The 11,353-nt window shown below is 36.3% G+C and overlaps 1 protein-coding gene across 5 annotated transcripts in view; it reads right to left on the bottom strand.

The window, feature by feature from the left end:
* LOC107704979 (MAP7 domain-containing protein 1-like) overlaps positions 1-10,759 on the bottom strand; it is a 46,930-nt gene extending 36,171 nt beyond the window's left edge. For all 5 annotated transcript variants that reach the window (XM_016508082.1, XM_016508083.1, XM_016508085.1 and 2 more), the window contains exon 1: positions 10,346-10,759. In XM_016508082.1, the coding sequence (XP_016363568.1) occupies positions 10,346-10,406 (61 nt within the window). In that variant the 5' untranslated portion in view covers positions 10,407-10,759. The remainder of the gene's footprint in view (positions 1-10,345) is intronic.
* Positions 10,760-11,353: the final 594 nt, after the last annotated feature.

Raw genomic sequence — 11,353 nt, 5'->3', positions numbered from 1 at the left:
CAGTTGCTTTGACACAATCTGTATTGTTAAAAGCGCTATATAAATAAAGGTGACTTGACTTGACTTGACTAAATAATGTCACTGTTTTACAAACTTTATATTACTGCAACAGAATAAATTATGATACAAGTAGTTTATATAATAAATAATGAATAATCATGTGTCTGATGTAACGTTTGAGTTAAAAACAAAACACTTAGTAGTAAAACTAACAATACAAAACATAGTTCTGTGTGTGGATTCAGATTGAAGCCACTGCAAAATAGCCAATAGGTGCACATCTGTTGAACCAAACACCAATTAAATTCTATATCAATTAGGGCTGCACAATTAATCGAATTTCTAATCGCGATTACAATTATGGATGTCACAAAGCGGCAATTAATCGTTCAAAGTCCACTTATGTTATTCTGCACGCTTTGTTTCTGCGTTTTTTTCATTCTACATGTTATCTTAAGGGTTTTTCCCATTATTTTAATTTTAGTTTTAGTATAACATTATAATACCATTCATATTTGTACTTTTTTGTAATTTAAAGAAACCAATCCGATGTATAGTTGACATTTAAGGCTTAATACTATAGAAAAGCACTAAAAGTTTTTCAGTTAGAGTGTTTTAGCTCGTTTATTTTCATATAAAAATACGGCATGCAGTTGCATCAAACAATGGTATAAACATCATTCAATGTAAATTGTGATAATCGTAATTAATAATCGCAATCACAATTTCAAGGGAATAATCGACAATTATGATTTTTGTCATAATCGTGCAGCCCTAATATCAATGTGACAAGTTGTGACATTGCTTGACAACTGTAAACAACTCAACTCAATGACAATGATATTTACCATTCAGAGACAACTTTCTTTTTGCTAAATAGCAGTATCCCACTTCACAACCACAGACACAATGAGATAGGATGACTGTGTGTGGTTTGAACTCAACAGAACGTCCCTTGGGTCTGTAACCACAATAACCCTGCATGTAAAGGGCGATCTTCAGAGGAAGTGACAAGGCCATAGCTGGCAAGGCCACGGCTGACATGCAGCGATGGATGCCATTCATAACTTCCTGCTCTGTCGTGATGCAAGCTGTCATCCTTGGTGACTAGTGCAGTTTGTTAAGCATTCAAAGACTTTTCTCATATGAGAGCAACCAATTTCAGCACAAAATTAACATACCTCATACACTATCGTTTGATTAATGCATTTTTGCTGAATAAAAGTATTAACTTATTTCAATAAAAAACCCAAACCGGTCCCTACAACCTTGAGAACCAGTATGATTTTGGTAGAAAAAATAAATCAGAAACCTTCAACCAGTTAATTTTAAACCAGTGAAGACCTAAACATCAATTCAAGACAGTCTGGAGATTCTGCTAAACTCAGTGTTTGGATTTCCAACTCCACCCAACAACCATCCCAGCAGCAGAAGCCTAATTATGGGATCCACATACACACCAACCTCAGCACTAAAGCACTTACATGTACTGTGAACACACTCACACTATGAGCAGGGGAAAACCAGAGCCAAGAGCAAGATCTGCAAACTGAGAGCTAAACTATCACATGGGGAATTAAAAACACAAGGCCTTAGACAAACATTTAGAAATTGGATCAAATCATTTAAATAGTCAATATGCAACCTCAACATGTGGAGACTATTTTGGTTTGGCCAACAAAATGGTCATATGGTTTGAATCGATTGCTAATTTTATGTACTGTTAGCATCTGTATCTAGCTAATATAAGCAGTCTGATTTGATGGCTGAAACAAAATATATCAACAATCAAATATTGATCTGAGGTTAAGTCGGCGTCATCATAAAAGCTTGACATCTCCATTAGTGGTTTCTACTAATTCCACCACATTAAGATTTGAGGTTGAGGTTGAATGTACCTTTTGTGTGTAGATCTGAACCACATCATCTTTATAACTTACTGACATTTTTACTTTGTGCTTCATCAAGACTTTACAAACCCCACCTGCATGTATCATGTCCCATTTTTCTTCTAAAAAAATTAAAGAAAGTTTGGGATGCATAATATATTGGTAGTATATTGGTTGTCTGGCACATATTAAATATTTTAATTTATTTCTGTTGGTCAATGAATATACAGTGGGTACGGAAATGTCAACAATTCTGTGTTTTTCTGTCAATATGGGGTGCTGTGTGTACATTAATGAGGAAAAAAAATTAACTTAAATGATTTTAGCAAATGGCTGCAATATAACAAAGAGTGAAAAATTTAAGGGGGTCTGAATACTTTCCGTACCCACTGTATATATTGGCTGATATAGACATTTAATTATACATGCCAATTCCCCCATTTTTACATTTAAATTCACTTTGTTGTCATCTACTACTTTTTAAATTTAATCTAATAACAAACGTTAAATGTAATCTTTTAGTAAATCTCTAAATGATACAAAGTCATACTGCACAATATATTGTGATGCATTTAATTAAATTTTTTGAGCAATTTATTTTACATTTTTTTAACAAAATAGTACAAAACTATACAATATTGACCATAACATGAAAATAATTATCAGCTAATCAGTATTGGCCAGAATTTGAACATTTGTGCATCCCTGTAGAAATGACATAATGAAACCTGCATGTGAGAAAACAAAACAAAAAAGCTCAATTGAAACTCAGATCACTGTCATTTAGTTGCGTCAGATGGGTTCTGACATTACAGCACAGATCAGCTGACTGTCACTGCATTCCGACTTCTCCATGATATGATCTTCACACCTCCAGTCCTCTCAGAAGAAACAGACTGTAAATCCAGCCTTTAATGACATACAGCAGGGCTCAAAGTGCAGTACAGCTGTTATGGACTAAAACTAGGACACATCCAGCCATCAAAACATGAGATTCCCACATAGGGAGAGTAAAACAGGCAAAGGAGTGACAGAGAGGAAATGCCCTCATTGAATTCCAAGGCTTCCTGTGTTTTGATCTCTGAACTTTACACCACCTATGAGATGATATGACAAAGAATGTGGCTTAGGTATTTAAAAGGCACTTAAAGATCCTTCGGAGTGACTTTAAAGTCAGCATGAAATGAAAACTGAAAATGAAATGCATGTTATTGGTTTTAGTGAACAATTCTGCATCCGTTTCATTTTTGACCTTATAACTCTGAGTCAAAATACACAGCTCAATCTTGAGGTGAAAACAACAAACTTCTCTCTGGCTATATATTCTGGACATCTCCAATCATTTTCTCTTTCTTACAATTGACTGCAAGCTTAAGATCTGCCTCCATTCAATCAACAACCATCTGATAGAACCAAGTTCCCGCCTAGGCTTGCCGCGATAGACGGTGCTGACGGTGATACCAGTGTTAAGCCGCAACACCGGTTATGTCACTTGCCCACCGCGGCACCGACCCCCACCGTCGTTTTGATTTTTTATAGTAATAAAAATCATTTAGTTCAGTAAAAGAACAGACACTACAATTAAAAACTGAACGCGGCTGCTCAATGCAGCGTGCCGAACGACAGTCGCATCACACAGATCAGATTTAATTTCTCCAGTGAGGAGAGTGAGTCGAGCTGACTGACAAGAAGAGTGAGGTGAGACAGACAAGACGATGGCGGATGATTTAGTTTCGAAACGAGATGCAAAAGCGCCTGTTTGGCAATATTTTGGATTTCGAAAAGCCTGTTGACTTTTGCCGTTTATCTAAGGTGATTTTGGAAGTTTTTTTTAACATTCGTTAGTTATTGAATTGGTTCCACATTGTTTGCTGATTTTTACTTTATTTAAACTTTGTGTCATTTATTTATTTTTTTTAACATCAAGGTGTAATGCCGTGCCTCCAAGCTTTCTTACTCGTTTTGCTAATAAACGTTCTACGTTTCTTATTTATTTTGTTATATATTATACATGTTTACTTAACAAATTTCCAGTTTTGTATAGGCCTACCTATTTAAACTTTATGTAAGTTATTTGTTATTTTATATTAGGCATAGCCTGCCCTAAAGCATGGTGTATTTTTATTTGTTTTGTTAATAAAAGTTCTATGTTTTATATATAGGCTAAAGTGAGTTTGACGTTGTATTTTGTTGTTGCATTCAAGCAATTGAGGCCAAACTGCCGCTAATTCGAAAGTGAAAGTAAAATGTGCACGCAGCTTTTACAAGCTATTTAAAAGTGAAGGGAAGCGAGGAAAAGAGGGAACGCCCCCACCCCGCCCCCACAGTGATACCGGTATTACCGGTGTTGTCACACGTCGATTAACCGGTGGGAAAATTTCCTCACCGTCACAACCCTATTCCCGCCCTACTTTTATTTCTTTTTTGATAATCTGTTTCACTCAGACGTACATCACCATCTCAGTCTTTCCCAAAGTAGATAGGACCTATACTTTATATCTTTTACCTGCATAGAAAAAAAAAGCTTGCTAGCTATAAATATGGCTGTTGAGTGAACAGACTTGCCTTAAACTTTGGTCAAACTCTATTGAAATCAATTTGCAAATACAGTATATGGTGCATAGAGTTGCTGTCTCAAAACAGTCACTCATGAGGGTCCATTTTCGGATGTTGTCTTAAAAGGTGCTTAGACCGCAAAACAGCTCACTAACCTAATGTTTTGGTTGACGATGTAACTAACATGCACAAATCCACAACCAAAACATTCATAAAGGGCTTAAAACTGTGAAGACTCTAAACACTGAACATGTGACCTGCTTCATCTTATGCATCTTTACATCTGAGACTAATGAAATGTGTAGTGAAGCACCAACTAATACACACAAGTGCTTTAGAGCACTCAGGAGAGCTCATTAAAATCAGGAGCAAGTAAAGTTTAATTCCTTAATGGATAACCTGTATTAAAAGGCCTTTAAAAAAACATCTTAAACCTAAGCTACTTTTCTGATTTTAGGTGGTCTGAAAGTCAGATTTCTAAGAGGTTTCGGCACTTTTATGTTGGTCAGGCTGAGAGACCAGCTCAAAACAACCTACATGTAAGACCAGCAAACTAGCTTAGGATAGTTTAAAATAGAATTTTTCAGCAAGAGTAGAATAAGAGTCGACTTTTTTCTAGTGGTTCCTAGTTTCTCACATTCTCCATTTCCCAGAATTCCTTGCATAATCAACAATAAAGCTTTTCCCACCATAAAGCTACTCTAAGCAATCTCTCCCGCCCCAAACTTTTCTGCTTGGCTAACATAAGTGATTATTTTTTGCTTATAGCTGCCACAGAGACAAATGTCATTTTTCAAGAAACCCACTCTGTCAGATAATAGGGACACTTTACATGTGGCCTTCCAACAGCGACCAACAGATCAGTCCATCATGTTCTTTTAAAAAGGACAAAGACTTCAGTGTAATGGAGAAAGATGGTGGCAGTGCATTTGGTGTGTGTCCTCTGACATAATCTGGTGCGGATGGATGCTTTTATCCATTCTGAGAGGGACGACAGAAACACGCTGTCCTGCAAGCGCTTCATGTCTGTGATCGTGTTCAGGACTGTGATTTACACCATCTGTGTGCTACACGGGAAAGAAGACCTGACGTGATTCCATCTGTATGCAAGCATGAGCTCTGGAATCTTGTCACACCGTTCCTACCTCGTCCGCTCTCTCCTCAGCTGAACAGAAGACACACATTCAGTGAGGAATGTTTAGCATTCCTAGCACTCAGTGGCCACACCAGAAAACACAGCGCCTGCTGTAAATGGCAAATATGAATGTTGTCTCCGTACTAAGATAGCTCAATTTCTGTCTATATTACAAGACCAACATCAAAATGATGAACTTCAATATCTGACGTTTTAAAGGGATAATTCACCAAAAATAAACAAACAAATAAATAAATAAAACTAATTAAGCTATTATTCACTTCTGAGCTTCTAATAATCATCTAATTAATCTTCTGATAAACACAAAGAATGATTTTCTCATGAAAGCACAGAGATAAATAGGATGAACATCAAGCTTTTCAGTGAATAATGACTTTCATGACTTTTTTCACCCAGTTTTTTTTTTTTCTATATAATAAACTCAGTGTGGCAGAATATTGTTTTTGATCCCAATGACTTACATTGTGGACAAAATCAAACATTCTTCAAACATTCTTTTATGTTTTGCAGAAGATAAAAAGCCATTTGTATGAAGTCCCTAAAGGGGTATGATGGGGGGAAAATGGGTATGATGGGGGAAATAAATAAAAGAAGCTTTGTGTTCTCTCATAAAAAAAATTTGCGCTCCCCCAAGGAATTTTGTATCGTTTGCAAAACTTTCGAGATGGAAATAATAATATGAGATATTGAAATATGAAATAATGTGTTATATGAACATATATTTGTTAGTTTCTGATAGGAACTTTTGCTAGGGAACGCAAAATGCTTTGTGAGTCAATGCAAGTTTCTGTGGGAACTATTTTTAATAATCTATTTTTACTTTTTTCCCCTTAGCATCTCCATAAGTTTGGAATGACATTAAGGTGAATAAATGATGACAGAATGTTCATTTTTGGGTGAACTATAATCACTTTTCCCAACCATTGTAAACTGGAAACTGCAGCATATTTGTTATGTAGTGACAAAATATTACCACAGCTACACAGAGGATTTACCAGATTCTTTATTCAATGCAAACTTTTGTATGTATTGTTGGAAGCAAAATTAATACATACTGTAAACCATAGGTGACATGCAATATTTTTGAGGTCATGCAAATTGGATTATCAAGAGTCAAGCCTTCCTATTATGAACAAAGAAAGAAAAAATCTATATTTAATCTATATTTAGAAAGAATCTGGAGTACAGTATGTGGCCTCCAAAATCTTTTTCGTTCACATTTCCTTGCCATTTTCTGGGTCTGACAAAATTCAAGTCTTCCGAGAGGATTAATTACTCCAGAGACACATTTTCTAGGCCAGATTTGATGCAGTAGAGAGAACCGCATCTATTCCTCAGGCTGAATGTGCTTCAGTTACCACTGGTGCATGTGCATGTGTGTGTGTGTGTGTGTGTGTGTGAGTATTGAAGTTTGTGGTTGGGATTTATAAAATTGGATCATTTGATTGTTACAAGCCAATTAAACACAATCCCCTGTAGGCTGTCGACACTCATTTAAAAACATCTGTATGAAGCCAAGGTAAAATTTTCCACCACTTCAAAAAAGGAACTAAATAATGTGCCAATTGCCTAATGGGATACCATGTTATCTTAATTTAGTGTACAGTATATTTTCCAAAGTTGTGTGGTTTCTTCATTCTGTTACAAAGTCATTTGTTGTCATCCCAAAAATGGGGTCATTTGCTGTTACATAAGAGCCTGTTGGTTCAGGGTTTTGAAACTGAATGATATTGTTTCACAGGCGTGACAGAGAGGGGTGTGTGTATAAGAATGTGTGTTGGGGGTTGCTACATGTTACACAACAGAAACTGGCCCCTGTGTCAGTCTGACAAACTCTTTAGCCTCAACAGAACTGACATGGACACAACGATTAAAACGGTTTTCTAGAAACCAATTCTTTCACTTAAAATGATGCATAATCAAAAAAATCTATAATGTCATGGATCATGCTCCCAAATACAAAGCTTTTTTGTGCACTAGCCTGAACAAATTTATTCTATGATTTTTCTTTTCTTGAAGGTATTACTCAAAATGTCATTTAGCCACACTGCAAAAGATTTTTGATATTTTATTAACATAGACTTGTTTATATAGAATGCTATTAAGCAGATTGAATTGCCCAGAACAGCTGAATGACATATTTTGACAAATATGCTATTTCAAATGGATATACATTTACTAACAGCAACCAACATAATAAAAACTGGCACATTCTCAGCAACAAAAACACACAGACCTTGACATGTTTAATGTTCTGTTGAAACCTGAACACCATGATGCTTGGATTTTCATGCACAAAAAAGTCAACACTGCTTTAATAAGTAATAAAACATTGCTGAAAACAGTTCTCTTTGCACTTTATTTACTTTCAAAATAGTAAATTGTCCGAAATAACGATAGGCTCATTAATCAGACAATATTTGGTCCAAAAAAAATTTAGATTTTTTTCCAAATCTGGCTATTTGTTTTAGCAAATCTTAAGCAAATGTGTAAAATAAGCATTTATTTAAATACATTTCATTCACGGTAAGTAATTCGTATATTTTAAAATAAATATCAACATTATTGTGATTAGACATCAGTCAACCACTCATTTAAATTCTTATTAGTTACCTTTCAATCTATAAGCAAACCAACTAAAGGAGTGAAATGGGTCATTAAAGTGGCGATTAATTAGTGTTCAGTGAAGCCATTTTATTGAATGCAATGGATCTTAATGATTCAAGCACACTAGAGATCGATTCTCAGGTTAGCAAAGGGAGAATATAACGAAAGACAGCCAAACAGTGCAGACAGCTGGGGCTTTAAAACGAAAGGCGGGAGGAACCGAGCAGCACTCGTGCCTGAATGCAGATCTAAAGAAAAGAGAGATTAGAAAATGCTCTTCAAAAGTCCTGACAGGGCAGAACTCAAAAGAGCTAAAAACACCTCAGGCTCCCATTCAGGGTAAGCTATTAACATTGAGAACTTAAATTTACTTTCTGTTTTCTCTCAAACAATTGAATAATGGGCTCCTAAGTGTGTGCTAGCATGCAACGTGTCTTGTTTTGTATTTGGCATACAACGAAAGGACAACGAAAGGTGATTAATCAGTCTAAAGGCACAAACCGAGCCCTTCTATGAAGGATAAAAAGAAAGTTAATGAGTAACAGTCGACAGTGAATGAAGTCCTCAATGTAAAGGACTCAAAAACACAAAAGCAGCATCTTGTTCAGGTTCTGAGAAAGAAACTCAAGTCCATTTTAGGACAAAATGTTCAGTTTGAAAGTTTTGCAAGTGACTATACTGTATAGTCTTTTAGTGTTTTAACAAAGTCTCAAGGATATTTACTCATAGGAATGATCCTCATACAGAGACCAGTCACTAGGACAAGAAATGACACATCTGCAACAAATGAATGACAAAGTCCAACCCCTCCAAAACACTGCAGAGTATCACCATACCACAATTTGACGAAGAACAGACCAGTGCTCTGCTCAGTTATAAGGATGACCAGGATCGGGATTGATCCCCTCCAGCATGAAGCCAAAAGAAAGCACAAAAAGGAAGCAACACCTTATGATGCTGCAGGAGGGCTCCATGTCACATAACAAACCCTCCTAATCAGAAGCAACAGCCAAACCCCAAGACATAAAGATCCACTCTGTCTTCTCAGCAGATCCATTAAATCACTGTAATTTGAGTTGAGAAATAGACAACTGTCATGTTACTGTATATTCATGCTTATCAGGACATGCATAATTGCAGGGTGTATCCTAACTCAATGGCTTTCTGCATAGACTAGCTTTTACCAGGGAATGTATCTTCCAAATCACTTTGAAGATCATATGCTTCTCTTTATTGGGTGACTATGGTGTCACTGCCAAGATTAAGTAGGCTAGTCAACAGATTCATTAGAAATCACTTGCATGCGACCAGAAGTGTTTGATGATGAATCAATCATACGGATCAATTGAAATTCTTCTTTAATCATTTTGTATTCTAATGTTATAGACTGCAAGAGTGGTGTCACAGAAATGGGGCGGTGCAGTGCAATCAAGCGTCACAATAATCCATCACATCCGCAGATAATGACAACAAAACATCATGCTAGCAAGCAGATCATCGCTGGATAACTAGTAACTAATAGCAAGTACTGTGAAACATTATGAATACGTCATATATCCACTTCGTTGTCCATTCAGCCTGAATGGATTGTGAAATTCCCGCGGGAATATCTCATGATTGAGATTGAATCACTGTAACACGTCATGTATGCCCCCATGAACGCGTCATATCTTGGATAAAGAGATGCTAGCTTCTAGGAACCGGATAGTTTGAAGTAATACACAAAAATTCGATATAAATAAGTGTTTGTCTATTTTGAAATAAACACATAGATAAAAATACAAAGTTACATAAATGACGTAAATGCATATTAAATAAATGAATGAAGATGAATTTATTTAATGCAAAATATAAACCACTCTAGAACAGCGGAAGCCCTAGCATTAGTATATTTAATTTATTATTATTATTATTTCAAATTTTATAAACTAGCTTCAGGATGCGTAACGAACTGCACACCTTGTTAAAGTTTATCTTAAATAACAGTTTCTATATCGTTCCTACGATTCTATTATATTGAACGGATTTTGTCGATGGAAGGTAAAGGCTTCTCTATTCAACTGACTATATTCATACACCGATCATAAATCACGAGGGAAAATACAGATTTATTAAGGAAACATAAACGCAGACTTACGTGCTTCTGAGGGTGTCAACTGATTTATCCCCGGCTGTGTGTCAAGATGGTTGAATTCCATGTTTGTCGTTAAATCATGCGGATTTTCCTCTTTTCGTGAGACAGGGAGAAACTTTCTTCGATCGCTCCGGGTTTCCACAGGCAAGTGGAAGTGAGCTCTGTTCTGCTCACAAAATCCCCCAAAACAATCAACTGAAGGGTCTTGGGAAAATATTATGGATACGACTGATGCATGAAGAGACCGTGATTAAAGTCCAATCATAAAACTGTAGATTTGTCCCGGCCTGATGGAGCGGTGAGATTGAATAAACTTTCTGACACACAGCAGTAACGGTCTCTGTCTGCTCCCTCTGCCGCTCTGAAGGTGATGGTATGCGGCTCACTGTGAGCCGACGACCGTCCCAACTCGGCCTCCAGTGTGGAATGTTCCACATTTTACGTAGGGGTGGATCTAGAAATAAAGGAATCCCTACTTACCGGCGGATGGTTTGTTAATATGGCTTAGAAACTACAAATGTTGTCAGAAATAGTTAGAACATATCTACTGTGTCTTTTTTTTTTCTTTAAAAGCTCGCATCTTTTAAATACTGTTACCTATTTTACCTGTCCAACCTGTTTTACATTAGAAGGTTCCGTCTGCTTGCGTCGCCAAAATGTTGTGACTCGGTGGACTAAATTTCATTTTAGAAAGATGTCATAACGGCTATCCAAAGTGATGTTTTTTTCTCTCTCTCTCTCTCCCTCTCTCTGTTTTGAGCCCATATCACCTTTTCCCTTACAAATTATATGCATAAATATGTGTAAAAAATGTAACCACCCATGAAATCAAAATTGGAGTTTTGTGCCTTTTGTACATATGTGTTAGCATAGAGGTCATGTATATGCTATATGTTGAAAAAATTCACTTTTACCTACTTACTTTTTATATATGCTTTCTCTTCCTGGCAACAGACCAAAAATATTGATGACTCATCCTGCACTGGCTTATTTTATCCAATCAAATGCTTG

This window comes from Sinocyclocheilus anshuiensis, unplaced genomic scaffold (assembly GCF_001515605.1).
Source record: "Sinocyclocheilus anshuiensis isolate Anshui unplaced genomic scaffold, SAMN03320099.WGS_v1.1 scaffold702, whole genome shotgun sequence".
NCBI lineage: Eukaryota > Metazoa > Chordata > Actinopteri > Cypriniformes > Cyprinidae > Sinocyclocheilus > Sinocyclocheilus anshuiensis.
The sequence above is the reverse complement of the archived record's forward strand: the minus strand, read 5'-3'. Positions and strand labels throughout refer to the sequence as shown.